The sequence below is a fragment of the Diadema antillarum genome, unplaced genomic scaffold, assembly GCF_040938485.1.
Source record: "Diadema antillarum isolate AM-2024a unplaced genomic scaffold, OU_Dant_1.0 scf00000007, whole genome shotgun sequence".
Taxonomy (NCBI): Eukaryota; Metazoa; Echinodermata; class Echinoidea; order Diadematoida; family Diadematidae; genus Diadema; species Diadema antillarum.
Window position 1 is genome coordinate 1,451,252 of NW_027270896.1, and position 25,548 is coordinate 1,476,799.

Sequence of the window (25,548 nt, forward strand, 5' to 3'; positions counted from 1 at the left end):
CCTATTTTGGGCCATTGGCAGGATCATATGAATTTTTAAAGGTTAATATGTATATGAACTCTGATGGGATTATTTTGCTGCACAAAAGAACAAACATTTGTTACATATGTGATCGCTGTTTGTCCCTGGGTGTTTTAGTACATGGACCCTGTTTGCTGTGGCTATCAATTATGAGTGGTTTTAAATTGTGTGATGCCCATGTACTGTGTCTGTACAGGGTTTTGCACAGGGTGGTGTGCAAAGATCAAAACCAGCCACTGCTGTAGCAAGAGCCCCTCTTAGATGGAAGAAAATAGTTTTTTCCCAACTCTGACTCCTTCCTGATTTAGAAGGGGCAACTGTTGTCTGAACCAATGCCGCTCCCCACATTATGAGATGTTCAGTCTCCTTGTACCACTGTCTGTTGTCAAGCAAAACAACAGTGTCTTACCGTGGATTTATTTCCTTTATGTCACATAGTGGTATCATAGCAACCAAAGCTTTGAGGAGGAGCATGTAATAACAAATAAGGATTTTCACAGCTTGGCTTTTTGTTTTGTTGTTGTTTTTGCTTTTGTACAGTTGAATAAGATGGGATTTAAGCTGTGAGAAGTATGAGTCTATCCTTAGCCCCAGTTCTATTCATAAAACCAGTTTGGGCTTTCAATACAATGCAATACAAATAAAGATTCCTCACAGGCAAGTTTTGAGGAGGGATATTGAGCTTTGATCAGTATATGTATATCCTGAGCTCTATCACTATTTGTAGAGTCCAGTTTGGACTTTCATGAATGGGGATCAGCCTCCTTTTGTGTTAGAAGCCCTAAAATAGCGTGTACAGTAATCCCCCACTTAGGATCTGTGAATGAGGAATGTATTATACACAAAGGAAAGTATTAAAAGTAGTGTTAACTGATATCCTTCATGAGACATTATTACATAATTCCCCCATGTGTAAGAGGCTTAAACTCATTCAGTACAATTGGGTCAGTTGTATGAGGATATATGGCTGTGTCAGAGGTTCTGTTCAAATGAAATGTGTACTGTATGCTGTTGATCTCCTATGTTGAAACATCTTTTTCTTAGGTTTGAATATGTGAAACACTGCTGATTACCGAGGTTCCTCTATATTTTCAAATACAAATTATTTGTAGACAGTGGAAGATGCATTACCACATTTTTTAGTGTTATGAAGTACCCCTTTCTATGGTTCATTGATGACCTATTGTTAAATGTCCATGAAACTGGTTGTGTGTTGACTTTTATGTGATGTTGCCATGTATTTCAACCTTACAAACATGCAATAACAAGGTTATCAAAAGTTTCCTGTAATACTGCATTTAAGCAAGTTTGAATGATCATATAAAAGATCCCAATGTATCCTATATATATATATATATATATATATATATATATATATATATATATATATAATATCTATATATATATGTATATATATATATATATATGTATGTATATATATATATATATATATATATATATATATATATATATATATATATATATATATACATATAAATATACATCATTATTATTATTATTTTTAACGGACTGTTGTCAAACATAGACTTTTCTAGCCAAGAAATCAAGTTTTCAAAAGTTGGATATGAATAACTGAGATATTTTACATTACTTTTTTTTCTTTGATGATAAACCAGGTTTGGGAACTGGAGTCAGGCAAGGCAGTCTACCATGTGACTGGATCCCATGGGCCCAACACAGAGGTTACAGCACTTGCCATTGACTCAACTGGCTACAGACTGGCATCTGGTGCAGTTGATGGTAAGGAGATTGGAAAAGGAGGAACATTTTAAGAGTTTGTTTTGCTTTCTTTATTATATGTGGAGTGATGTTAGTTTTTGGTACATATATCCTGACTCTGAACAGATGTATGATTCATTTAATCACAATTGCAATTGTCTGTCATTTCTTTGATGATCTTCATTCTTTCTTTCATTCAGATTTCCTTTCGTTATCCATCCTTTCTTCTTGTCATCCGTCCTTCTTTTTTTTCCGGCTGAAGGTCTGTCTATCTTTATTCTCTTCCGTCTTTATTTGCGCATTCCTTTCCTTTTTTAAAATCTGCATTGAATTTCAATGGTAACTACCGTCAAAATTAGGCGTCACAGCCTATCAGCATCAAAAATTATAAAATTTACTGCTAATTTGAAGACTTACTGCTAGAAAGGGGCGGTAAGTCCAGTGGTAAGGGTTTTATGCAACAGGGCCCAGGATTGAACAGTATCAAGCTAATTATTGTTCATTATCAATACATACTGTTGGATGATATGATTGTGTGTTCACCTACTTCGGAGGTTCAGTACCATAATGCGTCTTCTTCATGGTGAAAGATACACCACATGATGCATTCATTGGTTCATTCGATAGTGTGTCCACCAATCCATGTGGTACATGAAAGTTCTTTTGTGAAGGTAAAGGAATGTTGTGAGTGCACTTCAAATGTGTTTATGAAGCTGATAGTGAGATCTGTATTGTTTTTTAACTCTTTATGTGCCCAGGTAAGTCAAGCTTTTCGATGTTAGCATTTGGTAATCCCTGCAAACTTAATGTAGTTGTAGAGTAGCAAGCCCACTCATATATAGCAATGTGCTCCCCTCCAGCAGAAAGGCCATGGTAGCACAATAGGGATTAGGAAGATTACCTAATCCCTTCTCATTGACAACTGGCGTAAGAGACATGTGTTCCAATTAGCAAAGAAGGTGTCCTTCTGCACTCATGCATCTTTTATGTCACTGTGTCCAACCATTTGCAGGGTCCATCAAGGTGTGGGACTTTGGCAGTGGTCAAGAGATTCGATCCTGGATCCACTGGGGGGACAGTGAGCGGGAAGAAGACATCTCCATCACTGCCCTGCTCTACTGCAATGTGGAGAAGTTTGATGACCCCAAACTGCACAGGTGTATCGCTGCACTCGGGTGGAACAACAAACTCAAACTCCTCGAGGTATTCACAGATGAGGAAACTACGCCTTTATGATGTTGCAACTTCTGCTATTATATGCTTCTTACATTTTTCTGAAATTGAATACCATTGAATACAATTGAACTCAGAGATTGATTTAGTGTCACTATCCCCCATATTGTCATTATCAACCACACGCTGTGAATGACACATTTTCTTTGTCAGTCTTTGAAAACTGAGATCATGAAATTTAAAATGGAATGTTGTGATAGGTAGACTAATCTTTAGTCCACACTGAAGCAATGACAATTACTTTGCCATGGTCTTCCAACTCCATCAAAGTTATCAGTGCTACTCAGAAACATAAGAATGACTGAAATCAACATATGAACATGACCTTAAAGCCCAAACAAAGTTGTGGTATGCCTGCAAAAGTTGTGAAATTTCGCTCCCAAATGTGAACGTATGCTTAGGAAAATGCGAAATATTAACCAAAAAGGTTCAATCTCAGTACTTACCCGAACGGGGTCAGGCTAAACTCGGACTCGGGGATAACTCGGCTTCGCTTTGACGGTGGGATGAGTTGTAATGGTTGTCCCTCTGATTGTACAGTGTTGTCCTATGGGAGCGGCGTGTATAAACTAGCGCTTCGTGTTCTGGCTACTCGCAGTAATGGTCCGAGTTGTTACAGCGCGCGCATCAAAAACCTCTTTTGCGCGCATGCAAAATTAGTGTGCACCTATCAAGCACCTCTAAAACAATCAAAGGCTTGATAAACAACAACAAAAACTCCAAAGACCGTGCGTCTCAGCAACTGAGGACCGCGCGCTGTCATTTTTGTTATGTTTTGTACAGGATTACGTTAGCACGCACTTTCCTGTCCATTCAGTTAGGCCTCATTTGGTATTATGCAGTGGTCAGTAGAATGTGGCGATGACTTACTGCGTGTGAATTGTCTGAAGTAGGGTCGAATTTTTCCCGAGACCGAGTTAGTCTGGAGCCTTCTGGAATAAAAGTCGGTTTTCCTACTATTACTATTTTTCTCAAAATACTCCAAACCGACTCATCATTCCGGCAAACCGCGTCAGCGAGGTAAGTTTCTTAGTGGACTCTTTCGATATATTGCAAGCAAAAATGAAATGGTGCTAGACGGGTTCTCAAGCACTTACCGAAACTTAGTTTTCACTTTAAAAGATGTGAGAAATTCTAACACTCTAAAATTTAAAAACATTGATGTTTCAAGAGCCTTTTAAGTCTTTTGAAACATTGTGCACTGTTTGCAACAAATTTCATCAATTTGCTTTCCTATTCCTCAGGACCCAGCAGATCACGGGGACCTGATCCTGTTTGCTGAGTTCTCTGGCTACACCGAGATACCCCAGAGCCTCTTGTACCAGCGCACCAACAGTCCCACCGCCAGCACTGGTAGTAGCAGTGCCAGGGGTGGCAGCATCAGCCCCTTCAATAAGGCTGTCCCCCTCCCTGGGATTGGGAAGAGCCTGAATCAGGTCACACAAGCAGGGAAAGAGGTAATGTGATGTAATACTTGACAGTTCTTGAAGTGTCATTTGTTAGAGCCAAACCTGAACATCTGCACCACAGATTAAATTAGTCACAAGAACCTCCTTAATGGTTTCATAATATCGTTTTTGTCTCGCCCACCGGAGGTGAAGGCGAGACTAAGGGATCCAAATGGCGTCAGTCCGTCGTCCGTCCGTCGTCCGTCCGTCGTCCGTCCGTCGTCCGTCCGTCGTCCGTCGTCCGTCACAAATGTTAAAGTTTACCTGCAAGACTCTCTTATGATGCATAGCTTGGCAACTGTTACAGCAATGGCAGCCACACTTGGGTGATAGAAGCTTCAGGGGTATCTTATTGTTATGGTGTTGTCAGAGGTCATGTGATGATGTCAAAGGTCATTTTGAGGTCATATATTAAAGAGTATGTGCAAGACTCTCTTTTCTATGTTAAAGTTTACCTGCAAGACTCTCTTTTGACAAATAACTTCACATAAGTTGCTTGGATTACAACCTAACTTGGGTCATAGATGCACTGGGGGTACCTTCGTGTAATGGTGCCATTGGAGGTCACAGGATAAGGTCAAAGGTCATTTGAGGTCATACGTTAAAGTTTACTTTCAAGACTCTCTTATCACATGTAACTCGACACATGTTGCTACAATGGCAATCAAACTTGGGCGATGGATGCACTGGGGGAACCTTCATATTATGGTGCCGTAAGAGGTCACATGATAAGGTCAAAGGTCATTTGAGGTCATACGTTAAAGTTTACTTGCAAGACTCTCTTATCACACGTAACTCAGCACATGTTGCTACAATGGCAATCAAACTTGGGTGATGGTGAGAGATGATGTCTCTTGGGAAGTTGAAGGTAACCGCATGGTCAAAGGTTACAGACAGGGGTCAACGAACTTTTAGCGCCCAATGTTAAGTTTTTGGGGCGCATTTCATTTATGGCTCATAACTTTTGATCCCTTTGTCTGTTTGTGACCAAACTTGGATGAAAGATGTCCCTTGGGGAGGTGAAGGTCGTCAGAAGGTCAAAGGTCACAGACAGGGGTCAGCAAACTTTTAGGGCCCAATGTTATGTTTTTAGGGCACGTTTTGATTGTGGCTCGTAACTTTTGATCCCTATGTCCGTTTGTGACCAAACTTGGACGGTAGATGTCCCTTGGGGAGTTAAAGGTCATCACAAGGTCAAAGGTCACAGAAAGGGGTCAACAAATTTTTAGGGCCCAATGTTATGTTTTTTATGGCGCGTTTCGATTATGGCTCATTACTTTTGATCCCTTTGTCTGTTTGTGACCAAACTTGGATGGTAAATGTCCCTTAGGGTGTTGAAGGTCACCACAAGGTCAAAGGTCATAAGCAGGTCAATTAACTTCTGGGAGTTATAAAAAATATTGATTCCTTGTACGCGAATGGGCGAGACACAATTTGGCGATTGCCTTGTTCCTGTAGAAGCCCAATAAGCAGTATCACTCTTGGGCAATATTTCCTGAAAACTGGTATCTTTTGTAACGTAATTTGGAAGGTGTGATCTTTAGAAAGTGACTTTGATTTACTATTCAATCTCAGTATTATGATAGTCATGATATTACAATATAAATCGTCTTGTCTTAACTTTACAATTTATGGCAGAGCAATTGCATCATTTCTTTCCTTGGTTAATGGCAGGTGGACATTCTGCAGCACTATGAGATGACTTGCATGACATTTCTAGAGCCGGACCTGTTAGCAACTGGCTGCACCAATGGCAACATCATCCTCTGGGACGTCACTAAGGGAACCATCGAGAACATGTATGTTACAGAGACAGAAAAAAAGAAAAAAAAATGGCATTTCCCATTCTTTTCAGTAGATGTTGATGTTCATGCTGGCTTAAATTTAGCAAAAAATAAAAAAAAGTTTCACATCTCGAAGTGGAAATGATACAACATTTTCTCAGAGACCAGAAAGGCTTTCTGAATCATCTTTTATTGGATGTAAAATTGAAAGTTCACCTAGGATGATAATTTTCTGTTGATAGCAATTGTAATCAGATATATATTAGAAATTATCACTTCATATCTGAATTATGCATGAATAAAGACCTCATGAATATGTAGATATTTCTAAAATAGCAATGCTTAACCTTTGACCTTTGCAGTTTTGAAATGCCTCTGATGCCACCCACCAATGATGAAGAGACCAGACTGAAGACCCCAAACCCTCACAAAATCTACATGATGAAGTTCCTCATCCATAGGACCAGAAGGCTTGATCCAGCCTACATCAAGTGAGTGTCCTGGCTGCCATGGCAATGAAAAATTGAATTTTATATGTCATACTCTGCTCCTCCCCTTCTTAATGGTGACTGTAGAGTTCCTGTTTATAGTTGCACTAAATGTGTAGATTATAGAACAAATGAACCCTAAAGTTATTCAGGAAGATCTGCTGCAGAATCAATGATCTAATCTTCTGTGTCTTGGGCTACCTGTTGTTTGTTAGGTTTTTTTTTTTGTTCTTTTTAAAGATGATGTAGTCTCTCCTGTGTTAAAAGAAATTATTGCGAGTCGTATAAAAAAAAAATGTTGATACTCTCTCATTTTCCTGTGTCCAGAACTCTGACTGGTCGACGTCCTGGCACAAGCTCATCTCCTCCTGATGGTGGAGATAGAGGTTTGAGTGAGTTGCGGGAGGATGATGAAGATCTGGAAGATCTTCCGCCAGCTTCCAGGAGGGAGCAGCGAATGAAAGATGTGGTGAGTGCTGCTTCAAGAATAGTTATACCTAACTCCTAGGGTGCCAGTCATACTGCATTTTTTTATGTTTCATTTATGTTAATAGAGCCCAGATGCAAATTAGACTGTGGTCAATTTGATAGGTATTTTCAAGAAGTCATGATGCAGTAATCATGTGAAGTAAGAGCCATATTAGGTTAAGCTTATGAACTCAACCAAGTTCATTCATTAGGTGCATATGGCTGTAGCACAAGTCTCTCATTGTCAACACTATAGGTTTTACAAATGACCAATGTGCTTCCTCCATGTGGCTGTAAAACTGTTTCTCAAGCAGAAAAGATACCATGTTCCCGATGCTGCTGTGTATAACGCTTCTTGCATGACTCGTTTGAAGAGCAGATCGAGATCTTTGCCTGTACTGCTGAAGTCTGGTGGATCTTCTGTGTTTGTCGATATTCTTGCATCTCTTTGTTTAGTATTTGCTCTTTTTATGGAATATGAATCCAAACGAGCATTCCTCTGTTTCACAACTGTGTTTTCAAGATGACCTACTAGGGAGTTAGTAGATGTCTGTCTGTCATTAACCCATTGAGGACGAGTCCCGAGTATACTCGGGCAAGTGTCTCTGGGAAATGTGTGTTGTGGCAAAATCAGTCCGTCTTCAATGGGTTAATGGGAGATCACCACTTTCATTGCAGGAGGAGGAGGAAGAGATGGAGGTGGAGAAGAGGTTGGAGGATGAAGAGGGGAAGACGCCACGCCCCCGGGATGATGATGTGGTCGGGGACGAGGATGCACCAGCGCCTCAGGACCGTGAGGGGAAGGAGGCAGAAGAGGAGAGAGGGATGGAGGGGGACGAGGAGAAGGGAGATGGGGATGAAGAAGAAGGAGGAGGACGGAGCCCGCAGAGAACAGGTGGCACCAAACCAGGGACGGTGGACCCCAACGCCAAGATGCTGGTGACGGAGTATGAACCCGTCCTGGTGTCAGTCCACGCCGACTCCTTCATCAGATTCTGGACCATGGAGGTGAGTAGCAGTAGCCAGTCACCAATTACCTCTGTTGTTCCTTTGACAAGAATGGAATCCTCTCTTAGCTGTTTTGATGCAGAGACTCCAACTCTCCCATTTTCGACGGGAGATCTACCACCGAAAGCCCATTTTTGCAGAATCTCCCGTTCTCCCGCTTGAGATTTAATTTCTCCCGCTTGAAATGATTTCTTACTTAATTTCATTGTATGTTGAAAAATAAGCCTTAGATAGCACGAGAGAGCATCTAGAACCCTAGACCGCATGGAACTTCGTGCTCGTGATATGTGCTTCGTGCACATCAAGTTGGAGTCTCCCGTTTGCTAGGGGTTTCAGGCGGGAGAATCTCCAGATCAGAAGGTGCTTAGGGTTGGAGTCTCTGTTGATTTGAGGATTAGGATGGGGGTCAGTAGCATGCAGATATTTTGTGGGAGCAATTTTCGCAGGAGCAAATATCATGGACCCTGACCAAAGAGGTGAATGACTCTTCATTTGCAAGATAATCACTGAACTGCATCCACCTGTTGCCTGTGCAGTATCTAGTCATAGCTCCTGTAATGATCACTGACATCAATCAAGCGCCTCTATCTGATTCTTGACCACTGAGATGAATAGCTCCTGTTACCTAAAAGTCCATATAGGTAAAACTTTTTTGCAGCAGATATATAGTTATGAATATGTTGTCAAAGTGAGATATTCTAAAAGTTTACTTTTGAGGGGAGAAACCACTTCATGGCATGAAACGTAAGTGTGCTGTGAGGACATCCAACTTAATGTTCTCTTTATCTATAGACCAATTCGGGTTCGTTGAGGGCAGCAGACAATTTGTGGCACTGGACGCAGCCATTAGCTCAAATTGCGGTGTCCCAGCCTACCCCCCCTCCTCTCCCCCACCCCCCGGGCAACATGTTTATCGCGCACTTGTAGCAGGAGTATGTGCACTTGTTACAAAGGTTTGCGCATTAAGCAAGCGTTCGTGCACTCAGTACGAGACGCCTATTGGCTAAAGCAATCATGTATCAGTTTTTCGTTCCGTGCGTGGAGGGGGGTGGGGGAGTGGGAGGGGGTCGGCCGGGACACCGCAGTAAATGGCGCTGCCCATGCCAATAATACACAAACCGCCTCACGGATTCGGGCTATATTCATTAAAGATCGTAGATTCAAGATTACGATGTCAGTTAAGACAGAAGTTCCAAAACATTTCTGTAAATGTTATGAACAAAAAGTGTATTTGTTTCTATGTTTTTCCATGTCTTTGTGTCATTCAGGGAGAGGTGGCACGAATGCTTAGTGCTGTGACCAAGAGACAAGGCTCACCTGTCACATCATTGTGTTCAGATGAGGACTGCAACCTTCTTATCACCGGCGACATGAGTGAGTCATGAATGATCTCCTTTTGTTGTTTGACTGTATATCTCTTTTTCATTAGAAAATGATGTTTGTTTGTTTTTTTCTTTTCACGTCTGAAAATATCCAAGCAGTGAAACCATTAACTATTGTAAAACCAGAAAGATTTGCGGCATGAAAGAGTTACGAATTGGTAACTGGCATTCGATGTATCTTGTAGACAAAAACTATCACGTGATTCTACTTTCGCAAATCTTGGCTCGCGAAAGTTTCATGCTCGCAAAAATTTCTGGTTTAATAGTAGCTTGAGATAATGACATTTCAATGCTGTGATGTTTAAGAATCATGTCTGTTGGAAATTAAACGGGCATAGGATGGAATATATGGTGAAGAATCAGGGGTCCTGCATCTACACCGCAGTCAAGACTTCACCAATGAGATGATAAGTTGTCTTGAGATCTTCATTACAAACTGCTTTCCTTGTTCTTGGCTATCATTAATTCACCTCGCTGATTACCAATTTTAATGAAATTCCTACATTTCTTTTTTTGTTGTTGCATTTGATAGACTTTACATTGTAAATTGTTGAGTTTCCCATTTAACCCTATTCTAACTGGGCTATTTGAGACCAAGTTTTTACTGAGGGGGGGTCAATTTGACCCCCCCTTCAGATCTCGGCCGCTGATGGCGCGATTGCCGCAAAATTTTGCCTGAACATAGAGCCGGATGTCAACTACAAGATTACACAGTCATACAATCCAAAAGTATTGATTCTCTATTTTTAGTAAATTAATTATGCAAATTTATGCATGCAATCATATTCTCCCCTGTAACTCCATTAAAAAGACTTGAGGATTTCTAAATTTTTGCATCAGAATTCCTCAAGACACATTAAACAATTTTCTTGTAAAAAAATAGCACAATCAAAATCAATTTCTTTTGTTTTTTATTGTTTTGTTAATTTCTTATGTATTTCATTGTTTTTTCAACCCTTTGTTTTCTATTGTTTTTTTCCCAAAATTTATTGCAGGCACTCTCCCAAGGTTATCTACTTTAGAATTTATTAATTTCAATGATTTAAAGTTGAAATGATATAATTTATGTCAATTTAACAAAAAAAAAACACAATATGCATTGGATTTGCACACGATATCATGAATTAGAGCCGTTTTCGGGTTGACATGCATATGCAAAACATTACGTAACATCAGAACGAAGGGTTAATGTAGTTACTGTCAATGTAATAAACTCTGTTGTTGTGTCATTTATTCTCAGAGGGTTACATAACCATGTGGAATATTGCAGTGCTTCTCGAGGACCCCTTGAATGCAGAACAGGTGAGATTGAAAACTTCATATTCCAAGCTTCTTTTATTCAATGCAATTCTTTCCTGCCTGTCCACAATAGAGAAACTGTAAATACTTGTTTGATAATGGCTGGGTTTTTTGTGTCTTTGCAATGACAGCTCAGGGTATCAATATTTGGTATGATGAAATTTGGATACCAATGTTGTCAGTATCCCTACTTCTATTCTCTCATTTTGTTCACTCATCTTTGCAGTTTGACACTACTATAGGTACCTGACTATATTTTCATGATTTATGTTAATGTTTTGTGAATATCTCTTCTTTGTCTCCCAATTCATCAGTTATATGTCTACTTTTCTTGTCTGCACATAATTTGTTTGTTTTTTCCTCTTTTTTTTGTATGTTTGTGTGTGTGTGTGTGGGGGGGGGGGGGGGTAGGGTGTTGTAGACTTCTCAGGTTACTGATTTCCTGCATACTATTTTAATAACTGACATGAATTATGTGAAACTAATCCAGTTTACACCTGTATAAGCTTAGGCTTTCGGAGATCGTAGCAATCATAATTACATGTCTGCTAATGATACACAGGCTAGAAGTCTCTCTTTCTCTCTCATGATTTCGCCTGTAGGGGGCAGTACAGCAGCTGATCAGCTGGAGAGGACACCTCAGTAAGATTGTGAGCTTGATCTACATCGACAGGATGAAGATCATCATATCTGGCTCCACTGATGGATCTGTCAGGTGAGTCTCTTCTTCATCCATGGCTACGTGGATTCTTTTGTTCTTCACAACCATGATATAGGGACAGCTCAAAGCAAAAAGGAAGTTATGACTTGTGTGCCTTACTAACTATGTTGCCTAGAGATTGCCTGTAATTGGTTGTGAATAGGATTAGATGAGATTAGATTTGACTAATTAATCCATGTTACGAAAATTATATGACCAAAACACTGAAATTGAAAGAGAATATGCTGGATTTTTTGTTGATACTAAATAGGAACAATTAATGGTATCTGTAATCACAATTGGTAGCAAACTTCACGAGATACTCCATTGCTGTTTCTGAAGTCTTATGGGAGACTTACAAGCATGTCTTCTCTCGTGTTATATTTTCATTTTTCTGGTGATTTTAATTGTTTTCTCAGGGTGTGGTATGCCGATGCACCACAGAGGAGTCATTTCATGGGGTTCTTTGGCCAGCATAGACCATGGAACTACCCCAGCGCAGAGAGTTCCAGTGAGCCCGTCCTTCCCTACGACATTGCGGAGCGCCCTCTGCTACCTCCGAGAAGAGAGAGCGAGAAAAAGAAGCAGAACACTCAGAGCTACGAGTATCCCCTCATCTTCGACAATGACAAGTGAGGAGAGCTTTTCTGTCGTTCTTGGATCGATGCAATAACACAAAACATGTTCATCTATCATGACTCCTTGTTCCCATTTTCCAGATACATGGCGGTCGGTAATTGATCAGCTTTTATGATACAATGACTGCTTGCACATATTTCTCAACAGATGTATGAATATGAAAGTGTAAACAAGCAACAAACAAAGTGAATGATTTTGCATATCCTTGAAGAAAACAGTTATTTTCTCTTGAATAGACTTTTGATGCTGTTCATTTGCTTCTGTGGAAAAAAAGATCATTTAATCCATTCAATACTGAATTCTGAAATCCCCGTAAACTTAATGAACGGGCCACCAGGTTCCCGTATCAAAAGGGTTAATGCTAATTAATTGAAGCATTTTTTGGCCGGTCTCCTTTCTTTCTGTATTTCTTCATTCTATGGTATGCCTGTAGTAGTATGCTTGTACAAATCTCTGAGATTGTGAAATTAACATTTTCAGTGTATTGATCATGACATGAAATAACTGGTGTCATTCTTCAGTCAATTCATCAAAATCCCTACTAATAGAGCTAAAGTGCCTACGCTGCTGAAAATAATACCAGCAGAAAGAATATATTAATGTGCAGAAGCTATCATGTACGCATCAGTTTGGTCAGATTCTAATCGGCCAACCATTAGATATTTTTTCACAACTTTCACAAACTTCTTCTCTCATTTGATAGGTGGAAACCATTCCGCCGATCAGCCTACCAGGAGACTCGGACCAAGAAGATGGAACCAGAGGAGAAGAAGTTTTTTGAGGCGCTGCAGAAACCTCACTTCTACAACAACCACCTGACAAGCTTCAAGACTGGGGAGATGAGCCTAGGGGCTGTCTTCAGAGCTCTGCCAGTCTACAGGGTCAGTTTTTTAACTCATTAATTCTGAGAAAACACATTTCTCTGCTTTTATTGCTCTACCTTTGTATTATGATTATTGTCAACAGTATTTCATGAGATAAACTGAAAATTTCTCTTTCATTTGAGGCCCTTAATTTCATAGGCTGATAATTTCATAGGACCCTGCTGGGCACTAAACTGGCTTTCATATTTTTAGATCAAAGCAAAAAAATACATGTACTAATAAAACATGTATGTCACATACATTTTAGCACATAAACAAAATCTCATCATGAAACATATAGAAATTTGATAGGGGAAAATTGTTGTGATTATTTACAAATTTTGGTTCTTAGCTCACCTGAGCCAAAGACTCAATGCATCCAAATTAAGGAATCTTTGATAAAGATTTCTTCAGAAAAACAAGTTATTCCAATGGACATTAGTGATAGTGCTTTCAAATTTTCTCAAGGCAGATCCAGGGGCCCGTATCATAAAACTTGTTATCAGTGACAACTGCTGCATTTCTATGACAAATTTGCTCTCAGCCAATCAGATGCAAGGATTTCAGTAGCTTGTCACATCTATGACAACTTGTCACTGATGACAAGTTTTATGAAACGGGCCCCAGGGGTGTCCCCCTTGAGGTCAGGATCGAATATAGGGTCAGTTTTTACATTTTGATCTTCTTTTGAAAATGCATGGTCCAATTTTCTACAAGCTTGGCAGGTATTATTGCCAGTGTGCACCATATCCTCTTGGAGGTCCCTCAAAGCTCCCCAATTTTGTTATATTCTTTCTGGGTAATAATTTGCAAGAATGTGATGGGAGATGAACTTGCAATACTCAGATGATTTTATCCCCTCAAATAAGTTTGCCCAAGACTTCTTTCTTCACCCCTAAAACTTCATTTTGTTTACTCTTCTGTTACTTATGTAGGTGAAGACTCCAGAAAGATTGAAGACCCCTCCCATGGAGTACAGCAACTCAGCCATGGCCGACAATTCCTACCTGTTTGGACCGGCACCAAAGAGCAATAGGGTGCCATCACCCACTAAAGAAGTCTCAACAAAGGTGAGAGTAATGTAACAACTCTGTCAGGCTAATATACAAACACCTTCCTAGGGATATTTGCTGTTAGAATTTACAGATGATGGTAAAGTGCAATCTGGTTTATCTGCATGACATAACTTGATATATAGAATCAGTAATTCAGCAACAAAAATGTGATTATGAAGTTTGAGTTAGATGTAAGTAGCACACATGTTTCATTGCTGTTTATTTGCCAAAGAAATTGCATTAAGTTGATTCATTGCAGTCTTGTTGGTAGATGCACACATATCATGCATCTACTAATCCTTTAGATGATTTATTGACTGGTGTCACTTGAAGTCCCGATACATAACGAAGGAGAAACTGAGTATAGTTCTTGGAAATATACAACCTTATGTCTGGGATCGACACTAAACATAAAATCTTTGAATATGAAAAAGATATGTAGTGGCTTGAAATAAAAGCAAAAGTAACAATCTGATTTGAATCCTAGTTGTCTGTTTGGGCCACCAAAAGATCAATTTGGTGGCCCAACAACACTTTTTAGTGGCCTCAGGCCACTGCTAATGTCAAGCTCTGCTTATATGCTATTTCCAATCCAAGCAGAGTCATCAAAGTACAACATCAAAAGTCAGAGTGATGTGTCCAAGAGTCTACTGCACGACTTGAATATCTATGCCTTAACAGTACTGTAGATTATCATGCACCATATAGCACTAGGTGTACTGTTTTCTTTTTAATGAGGTCTTCTACAAATCAGAGGTAGATGTTGAACATATATATCAGTAAGGTGATATACAGTATATCTTATGATCATCTCTGGTGGTTTAACTGTGATCTCTCAGCAGGGCAAAGGGCAGAAGAGAGGCGCCGTATCACCCATGAGTCGGTCCCCGGCACCCTCCCCACGGCGCCACCAGCCAGACAAGCTTGCAAAGTGAGGGGGTACTTGCCTTATGGTGTCTTCCCCACCGACAGAAAGTCTGTGGCGCATATTACACCAAGATTGAGGTTCCATGTTTTGGAAGAGGAGTGATAGCTCTGGCCAGCTTTATCTTATCCTACTGCTGACAATTGAATATCTAAATATTAGAATGGACAAAGTCCCAATTTGACTATTATTTTTGGAGACCCCTTGAGAAGTAATCAATGCAAATATAGATAATCATTCAAATGACTGCTTTACATTACAACTTGCATACATAACATTCCATAACTAAAAATTTAAAATAGAAGAATGTTATTTTTTTCCTCAAAATTCTCTCCATTAGACTTTTGTCTTTCTTATATTCATGTATTCAGTTCACTCGCTTGATTTGGCCCCCTGAAGCAGCTTGTACATCAAGATGTACTACTTGTTTTTGCCCCAAACTGATCTACAGATCATATTGGCTATCAGTGAATCCACGCTTTTTATATCCAGTGTATTGAACACACACCACTGGTAATACCAGTGACACTGCGTGCTCCAGTCATGTTTTGGTTTAAGAAACAAGGCAAAACAAAACAAAACAAAACGAAAACATGTGGGCTCATCATTCTGAATTATCAGAGCTGTAGTAGGACCATGGGCAAGACTGAAGTATTAATCATTGACTGCAATGTGTGGAATCCTCACATAAGAAACTGATTATATCATAACTATCATCTTTATGATACTTGGTTAATATATCAAAACAAGCTTACCAGTTAAAAGCAATAACAAGTACCACTATTATCTTCAATCTTTGTGAAGAAAGATGAAAACTAGATAATAGCATTAGAGTAGAAACACTCATTCTCAATTCTGTATTGTGCAAAGAGCTGTACGTAATATCATGCTATGCCTATTTGCGTTATTTAGTTCTTCAAACAAAAAAGTCTTTCAGACTATGATAGAAATCGCAATTATGTATTCTCATCAACATCATTTGTTAGTCCTCACTGGGTGACTCACAACAATCTATGCTTAATGGTATGAGAGCAGATACGTGAGCAGGTTGCATTGCTCAAGTAACAATATCTTTCTTCTTCCACCTCAAATATTGAAACTACACTAGGTATTAACTAGGAGTTATACCTCACTTCCATTTACTTTGCTGTAGTCAAGTGAGTAGCTAAAATGACATTCCATAAATGTCCTAGTTTTATATATTATTTATATTTGAGTTTTATTGACACTATATGTGCTCATTCCATGAATTTGTTCTATGCAGTATGTCATCTAGATATGCAAAAAGAAAGGTAATTACAGTTGAGAATAAGAGACGGACGTGACTTATGAAGCTGTGATTGAACAGTTTGCTATCATTTTTATAAATCAGAGATGATGTTGTGCTTAGTAATTTCTGTACCAAAACTGAATTCAGCCATTCTACTTTTGGTAATATGATTGCCATCACAGGAAACAAAAGACATCAGATATCAGGACTTTTGATGAATGTGGCAAGGATGTTGTGGCGATGGAAAGTTACCAATTACTCGAGTATTTTTGTGGGATAGTCCTGCCATTTCTGAGGATGAATTGTATAGAGGTTTATTGCTTCTAGCAGCTTATGCCGTGCTGTGATAGGTATTATACACTAATCACAAAAAAATATATATATATTATCAGTTGTGTGTGCCATATAAACAAAAATTATCGAAGTATTTTAGATATTATGTAATTGTATGCATCGCGACCATGTATAATGTCATTTATGTTCTAAACGGTACAAAATTCATCTATTTTGGATTATATCGTATGGGACATACAGTGATCATTTTTTTTTTAATCCATCCATCCATGTTGGAATAATTTTTTCTCATGGAACATAAAATTGATCAATTTTCTAATCCGTCCAAGTATTTACAGCAATATGTACTTATTGCTTTCTAGAGTTGTCTGACTGAATTGGCGATTTTTCAAATGCCATGCAGAAATTGCAATATGCATTTAATCTTGTGGTTGTGCAGCACCTTGATTTTGATATACTCTCTCAATTTTGATATGTACCTTGTTTTCATCTCTTGGCCTTACTGGTATATCCATCATATGAATTTCTTGACTTGGGATATATTTTTGTGTGCATGCAATGTCTCCTTTGCCAGCACAGTTGTATTCACTCATTATCACACCTCCTTTGTGGTTTAAAAAATTGCTGTGATGTGAATTCTTTTCCCCACTATCAATTTCCTGGAAAAAGGTGGGACCGTGTCTGATTTCATGTGATCTTATGCAACTCTTTATTAACTCTATGCATATTGGTGTGTATTCTCATTACTGTCTGAACAGAGTCTATGCGTTCTGATCAGTTAGTACATTTTGGATGAAGTAAAACATTCTTTTTTTTTACTGAAGATAGGGAAGTATGTATGAAAGTGTGAAAGTATTATTATTTGAAAATCTATGAAACCATTGAGGGAAATTTCTTAACACCACACACGCTGTTGTGATATGATTGCACACACTCAATGAACAATATCATTGATGCCTTCAATTTGTGATTTTGTACGCTTTGCTTGTCTTTTATTTCCCGGTCAATATTAATTATCATATCGTAGTGATTCTATTGATAAAGGAGAAGCATATTCATGAATTACCAGAGAAATATTCCACTCACCCATCACATCTGCTTGGAGTGTTTATTGATGGAACTTGAATGATTACTTCTCTGCTGAGTATTGGATTAATCTTGGGCTTCAAGGGATTCCCTTCTTTTTCTGTCCACAGTCTGTGATGATTTTATTCCCCCCCCCCCCCCCCAGAAAAAAAGAAAATCAAATATAACAGTATAATGAGTCTTTCTGCAGTCTTTTAACAATGTAGTACTCGACCCAATCTCTGTTCTAATGTCATAAAGTTGTGCCGCTGTTTGTACATCATTCCCCATTGCTCATGATACTGAAATTGTGACCACATAATACATCAGTAGGGAGATGGGTGGGTGGGGGGGGGGGGGGGTAATGAGTGGGTTTACATGTCACCTCATACTTTTGCCCTTCTGCTGTGCAGTTGATAAAGGACTTTGGCTTCTCATGTTCTAATGATATGAAAAACACCAATGGTTGTTTATTTGATTAGTGTATATGATCCATACTTCTTCTTTTGAAAGAAAGAAAGAAAGAAAGAATATGATATGAAACAATTCTGTGATTTCCTTGCAACTCATTATCACCAGATGCACTGGCAAAGTGACAATAAAGATATGGCAAATACCACTGCTCAGACCAATTTTTAGAACCACAATTGCTTTATAGCCACTTACAGACGAATGCAGTTGGTCACAGAGTGCAAGGAAAGAAATCTACTATGTTTGTGCCTCTCTGTGGTAATTGAGTTGCCACAACGGACTGATATTTTGAGGTGAAGTTTTAATGTGTACAAAACAAATATATTTTTGTCTGAAATATATGGAATGAAAGTTTGTACTTGTCAGGAGTGTAGTAAAGTATAAGAAGTTAAAAAAAGGTGAAGGCGACAATTTGCTTCTTTTGTGAATGTGAGATACGGCCATCATGTCTTTTGATCACAGACAAAAACTTACTTGGTGTTAAGGATCCTTGATATAGAGTGTTTAACCCGAAAAAGTGGTCCCGCCTTACATCCAAACTGGACCCCATGGAAGACCAGCGATTGCAGCTGAATATTGGCTGTCCAGCCATCTTCTCAGATGGAAATGAAACTAACAAACAAACAAGGAAGAAGTGTCCATATTTGATCCAGAGGGTTATTTTTACTAGTGAGAGACACTCGACAAATTAAGAACACTGCAGTCCTTTGCATGTCATGATGATATATACAGCAAAGATTTTAATCTCATCACTATGTACTCACGTAAATTAATATTAAGATGCCTCCTTATCTAAATATTGCACCATGACGCATGGCCACTGCTATCAACTTATATGCGCAGCCATTGCCTGTTAGTGCAAATTTACAAAATTTCGATACAAAATTTCGATTTTTTTTTCATCACTACTATAAAGATACAGCTAATGATAAAGTTGAGCTGTCAGGAGCACTTGGTGACATATTCATATTATTCATATTTAGTTTATATTAATCCTGATTCATGCTTTGGCTTTGTCCATACTTGGAGTTAATGATAAAGAGAAATAGGGACATTGGGTCATGTTAGTAAGCTCGTGCTGACAGAAGTTCTGTACATTTTGATCCTGTAACCGGGAAAGAACAGGACTTTGTTAAAGATGTTAATAAACATTATTTCGTTGCGGGTGAATTATTCCAAGTAGTTCTAGTTCTTTTCATACATCGGAAAGAACAACTTGGTTGAAGAAAGATGGTAATGGACAAGAACAAAGTGTGTGCGTCAGCCGATGAGTGTTCAAGTGTGGTTTCGAGGCTGTCTCTTTGGTGTTGGAGTAGGCGTGGCCCTTCCACGATGACCGCCACCGCGACCCGACCTGCCCACATCCACAGTGCGCGACGTCATGGGCGAATTGGTGCTGCCCTGACTTGCTGACGACACCGCACTCGCTCCAGGCTCGGCGTTGGTTTTGCGGCGAGTCTGATTCTGCGCGAATCGGCTAGTGGAGTCGGACGAACGGTCTTCGCGTAATGGCGGGGTGGAGCGCGTCGCCGCGTTGTTGTTTCCGACGACGCGCTCGTTGTCCGCCAGATTACTGGTGGCCGGGGTTGGGGTTGGGGGCTGCGACGGCTTGGCGGTGATCAGATGGTTTGGCGGTATGCTAGTGGAGGCGCTGAACCCCGACGAGGAATTGCCTTGGCTAGAGCCGGACGACGTCGAGGCAGCATTTCCCCCTTCCATCCACGGATGTAGCGGTATTTCGTCAATTTTTAGTCTGCAAAGTGCAATAAATGATTTACGAATGTCTAATCAAGTTACGTAGAAAGTACAAATTGTCATGTCTATTCTTATTAATTCTGGCATTGAAAGCGATTTTTATAGGTGTTTTGCTTTGGTTTGTTATGTTTTGTTTTTGGCGGGGGAGGGGGTCATACTGTATCTTGAACAGACTGTTTGCAGTACCTTTAAAGATATTGGCAATGGGAAGTGATGCAAACTGTATGGGTTTGTTAACGACAGTCATTTCAAATATTTTACATGTATAGTCATTAATAGCGGGAGGGAGAGGGATGGGTGTAACCATTAACCCTTGAATTAACCACGAGCACTATCCTTGTCAACCCCCCCCCCCCCCCCACACACACACACACATGCACGCTCTAAAAATAAAACTTGACGTTGTATCATGGTGATATCTCTGTTTCCTGATAAGACATGGAACGTTAACATTCCCAAATCGCCATTTATTGTATCTTGGCCCTAGCAGTTTTATGAAGACTTATAATTGATTATATAGTTGATTTCCATGGCAGCCTGTGTCGTAAGGAAATTTATAATCGATTATATCTTTTGATAAAACGGGGCCCTGATCTTGAGAGAACTTTCACTGTGTTGTTTGTTTGGTTATAACAATATTATGCTGAATGCATCTCCCATATACTAGAGCCTTAAGGCTCTCCCATAAACCATAAAGAGCTCCCTCACCTCCTGTCGGCGATCGGCTGCAGGATGGCAAAGATGGCGTCCTTGAAGAGGAGTGAGACTTCCTTCTTCTTGGTGAAGCAGAGTCGCTGGTCCAGCTGGTCCTTGATCATCCGCTTGATGTTGGAGTCATCGAATGGCATGGTGCCGCACACCATGATGTACAGGATGATGCCCAGGCTCCAGACGTCGTATGCCTTGCCTGACATAGCACAGAGTGTAGAATACATGATAAGGATCATAGGGAGAAATATTGGACTATGATTGCAAAATCATCTTGGCTGCCATGGTCAAAATCGTGAGAGGTGTTCAAGTATAAATCTACCCTATTTAGGAGGTGACCTTAATGAATAGAATAAAGTCGAAAGCAGAGTCGCTGATCGACCTGGTCCTTGATCATCCACTTAATGTTTGAATCGTTTTTCGAGTGCATAGTGCCGAACCCACCATTTAGGGGTAATGTTTGTTGTTCCGAAGGTTCGTAAATCCCCAAGAAGATGCGTACAGACGAATTACCTTCGGAATTACGAACCTTATTTCATTTTTGGATTACGTAACTTTCGGAATAACGAGCTTTTTTTTTTTCCATTTTCGGATTGACGAATCTTCAGCATAACGAACCTTTTTTCCTTTTCCGATTATAAGGACCGTCGAAATAACAGACCTATCCCATCGGATTAACGAATCTCGGGGATTTCGATCTATCTTTCATTTTCGGATTAATGAACATTCGGAATAAGGGATCTTATATCATTTCAGATTAACGAACCTTCGGAATAACAAACTGCAACCAAGCTGATGTATAACTGGCATCCGACAAAAAAAAAAAGGAAGGTTATGGAATTTCAAAGGCTTCACTATTTTTTATGAAAAGTTATATAAGTTGCAGTCATTAAACATGCAAATTAGATGAGGCAATGAAATCACTGCTTCACAAGTCTTCTAGTCATATCTTCACTAAAACTTTTTTTTTAAAAGAGATATTTCATCGTGAAGAAACTTTATCCTTTGCATCAAAGTTCCAAAGGAGCAACGATCAATGAATTCTGATATTGTAAAATGGAAGGGACATATGAGAGAAGGGGTCGTTTCATACCATTTTATTATGTGTGCCATCCAGTGGAAGATGTGACAGGCAATTGAAATGATATTATCTCCGTGTGTGATTGGCATTTGACCAATAGCTCTATTTCGCGAAAACATTGTAAGCTTTATCTTTCCATTTATTTTCTTTCACGAAACTTTAACAGTTCTGTCATAAAGATTTCAGTTTTTTTATTATTGTCAACTTAAGGACGGAGCAGATTTTTTTTTTTCTAATCGCAATTATACAATAATGAGTGTAATTACATGTTACATTTTGAAACTGCATTGTCATTTCCTTGAGAGCATGAAACCTTTTAATTAAGAGTGTCTCAACAAAATTCCATGTTAAAAATACAGACAAGAAAGGTAAACAAAAAATATTGTTTGTTTACTCACCGTTGTACATGTTTCCTTTTAGTATTTCTGGAGCGGCGTAGGCTGCGCTGCCGCAGTACGTCTTGCTCAGATCCCGCGGCTCCATGAATCGTGCAAAACCAAAGTCTGAGATCTTTATCACGTTCATGTTGTCCAACAAGATGTTTTCACATTTCATGTCCCTGTCAGAAGAAAAATAAAGGAATTACATCCAAGATATGGCATAAAGTATACATTTTAATCTTATATCGCAATATCTTAAGTGAAGCACATAGAAATCATTACAAATACTCTTTCTGGATTATGATGGAGATTGAGTCATGATTACATCTTCTACAGATACGAAATGTTTCGGAGCCTAATTTGTGATATTTCTGGGGCGTGTTTCGTATAACATACCGATGATAACCAGAATATTTTCTATTGCAATCATGACAATGGATACCTGTGCGGCAATTTATAGACACGCAAAGCTGATTAGTTGTTTCCCTATAGCCGCTGATGCCGTTACAACTACAATAACTGCAATTTACAAAACACTCATGACATCTTCATGAGATTTTGACATTAAAAATTCTACTCGTGGACCTTAAAGTCCTTTGTCGGTTTTTCATTTCAACTTGATAATTACTTTATAAAGCATGCATGCAGTCGTTGCAGAAAGTCGATACATTATATATAGTCATGTTAAAGGGGTGGTCGTTTTGGTTATGATGGGGATTCAAGGTTTAACTTTTTTGCAAGATGATTAGAAACCAATCATGTGGAATATTAAAGAGCATACAATTCTCAGAGGAATTAAACGTTTATTTGATGAAAATTGGTTTTGAAATGGCCGAGATATCAATCAGAAGCAAAGAGGTCCTAATAAGGTGCGTTCCACCTTTATTAAGACCACTTTGTTTTACTTTGTTTTTGGATATCTCGCCCATTTCAAAACCAATTTCCATCAAATCAACTTTCAATCCCTCTTAGAATTGTATGCTCTTTGATATTTCATATAAGTAGTTTCTAATTATCTTGCAAAAAGTCAAAACCTGAATCCGCATCTCAACCAAAACTATAGATACTATACCGACTTAAAGAGAACGCTCTTGACCACACGATTTTGTACATCCTAAAATGCCACATTATACAGAACTCTGTGATGACACTAACAATGGGCGATAGTAAATCAACAGAATCACACCAAAGTCCAAAGAACCAGCGTTCATGATAATTATCAACTCACCTGTGAACGATCCCAAGACTGTGGATGTAGGACACTCCATCCACCATCTGCGTAAAGAAAGCACGGGCTTTGTCCTCGGAGAGGGAGCGACGGAGTTTGATGTAATCCAACAAGTCCCCATGGCCCGCCAATTCCAACACCATGTACACCTAAAAAAATAATAGATCAGCGGTAAAATGTTAAGGAGTGTTAAGGAGTGATTGTCCAAAAATTTAAAGTAGTCCTTTGGACGTCGGGAGGTCTTTTCTTTGTTTCAGTATCCCTTAAGATTATAGAAATGGCAAACGCGGTGAAAGGACAATTATGGTCTACTAGTATAAGATGACAATGTACTCATCGGAGTGCAATCACTAATCTTAGTTTGAACAATGAAAATGATTGAAATACATTGCTCGAAACTCATAATGCTATTAATAATTTACTTTATTACACCGCCACAGTACAGTCCTACTCAAGGTTGAGACGATCTCATACACGCTTCTCTCATTGCGCGCTCTCTCATACTCCTACTGAGTAGGATTATGATTATATTCCCACTATTTGGGATTCTTGTGTTTATTGTTTATATGCCTGAATGTTTGTTTGTGGAGATATGTGTTGATTGCACGCACAACATAATGCTGGCTGAATAACTCAGTTAGTGGGAGCTCTCAATATGTATGGCTACATCATAATCAATAAGATGCTACACATGATCTTAGCCAAAAGGCCAAGAAGTGATATTGATTGATATCGATAGGCCTATATATGGCTAACTAACTTTTGTAAATAAGAGTTTCTCACTCAAATTGACATTTCTTGTTTCAATATTATAACTATAGAATCATCCCATTACTATTGACAGATTGACATCGTTTCCACATGACTTTTTTTTTTTCAAAATATAAAAAAATAAATAAAGACATAGTTTATCAATCACGTAGCATCACCTCTCGAAAGCAAAGCATGCTAATACCTTGTTGCCGGTGTCAAAGATATCGTAGCACTTGACGATGTTCCTGTGCTTCACTTGACTGAGGATCTTCATTTCTCGGGGTAGAAACTTCTCCAGGAAATCCTTCGGCGCCTTCTTGCGATTGACAATCTTAATGGCGCACTTGCCGCGGTTGTTATTCAGCTGACAGGAGTAGACAGCGGCATACGAGCCCTCCCCCAGCATCAGCCCGAGCGTGTAGCCCTTCCTACTGAGCATGACTTCCTCGTTGATCACACGCCGCACCGACGTCGTGCCTGCCGTGCCTGCCGTGCCCGGGTCCCTCAATGCATCTGACATCGACGATCCCGGGCCGGTCTGCTTCGGTAGACTTGACGACATTTTTTTATCGTTTTGTTGTTGTTACTGATCTGCGTATCTTCGAGTGATACGATTATATTGTTCGCCGATGTCGGGCCTATTCCTCAAATTAAACTCCAACCATTTCCACATGCCTAGAAACCAATATTTTGTTTAGCATGTGTTGTACAGTCCAATTTCTTGACCAATGTTGCTTCAGTCTTGAAACTTGACACGTTGAATTCTTGCTTGAGGACTTTTAACAATCGTTTAATTTGTGCTGTCTTTGCTTTGGTCGTCCGACTTCATTTTCTTGCCAGCCCTTATGTTTTGGTACACACTTTTTTTCATGACACCCAAAAAAGTGCAGATAAGTGATACGTCATAAGTGAGCATGGCAACGTAAGCGCGTAGGCTACAGCAGGGAGCGCGTGCGCGTCAGCGTACTTTCTTTGACCTTTGTGAACGTCACTGATTCCAAGGCAGTATGTTCCCTAGCTCCTGCAGAATTATAATATTGATCTGCATCTGCTTCTGTAGGCGTATTACAATACACTTCATGGTATAAACCTATGTTTAGCAATCTGGCAGCATGACATGATAACCGAACTATTTTTATCAGAGTAAAAACAAAGAAAGAAAGAAAGAAAGAAAGAAAGAAACAAACAAACAGCAAACACAGCACACAAACAAACAACAAAACATGATAAACGGTGTAATCCAAAACGAATCTTTTTCACATACTTGTGATACTGTAGTGTTACCATCGAGAACACACACACACGTGTGTGTGTGTGTGTGTGTGTGTGTGTGTGTGTGTGTGTGTGTGTGTGTGTGTAAATGCATTGTACCAGGGAGGTGAGACGAAAGATGGGTCTTGCCTTTTACACCCGGCGTACTGCATTCATGATTGTGTTAAGCTGCTGGTGTGAAAAAAAAGAGAGAAAAAAAAGAGAGAAGAATATCTCTT

At 39.4% G+C, this 25,548-nt stretch overlaps 2 protein-coding genes across 2 annotated transcripts in view; one reads left to right on the forward strand and one right to left on the reverse strand.

The window, feature by feature from the left end:
- LOC139716455 (WD repeat-containing protein 64-like) overlaps window positions 1-15,224 on the forward strand; it is a 38,276-nt gene extending 23,052 nt beyond the window's left edge. Inside the window, exons 12-25 of the mRNA XM_071628004.1 lie at window positions 1,659-1,782; window positions 2,774-2,964; window positions 4,239-4,451; window positions 6,117-6,241; window positions 6,589-6,717; window positions 7,042-7,183; window positions 7,861-8,190; window positions 9,459-9,564; window positions 10,813-10,874; window positions 11,474-11,586; window positions 11,991-12,203; window positions 12,914-13,091; window positions 14,009-14,143; window positions 14,968-15,224. Coding sequence (XP_071484105.1) covers window positions 1,659-1,782; window positions 2,774-2,964; window positions 4,239-4,451; window positions 6,117-6,241; window positions 6,589-6,717; window positions 7,042-7,183; window positions 7,861-8,190; window positions 9,459-9,564; window positions 10,813-10,874; window positions 11,474-11,586; window positions 11,991-12,203; window positions 12,914-13,091; window positions 14,009-14,143; window positions 14,968-15,063 — 2,157 coding nt within the window. The 3' untranslated portion in view covers window positions 15,064-15,224. The remainder of the gene's footprint in view (window positions 1-1,658; window positions 1,783-2,773; window positions 2,965-4,238; window positions 4,452-6,116; window positions 6,242-6,588; window positions 6,718-7,041; window positions 7,184-7,860; window positions 8,191-9,458; window positions 9,565-10,812; window positions 10,875-11,473; window positions 11,587-11,990; window positions 12,204-12,913; window positions 13,092-14,008; window positions 14,144-14,967) is intronic.
- Window positions 15,225-19,428: 4,204 nt separating this feature from the next.
- Window positions 19,429-24,620, reverse strand: LOC139716466 (testis-specific serine/threonine-protein kinase 3-like). Its single transcript, XM_071628016.1, has 5 exons — window positions 24,261-24,620; window positions 23,306-23,454; window positions 22,096-22,256; window positions 20,617-20,815; window positions 19,429-19,906 (listed from the first exon to the last, which is right to left on the reverse strand). Exons 1-5 carry the CDS (start codon window positions 24,618-24,620, stop codon window positions 19,429-19,431), a joined length of 1,347 nt encoding a protein of 448 aa, XP_071484117.1.
- Window positions 24,621-25,548: the final 928 nt, after the last annotated feature.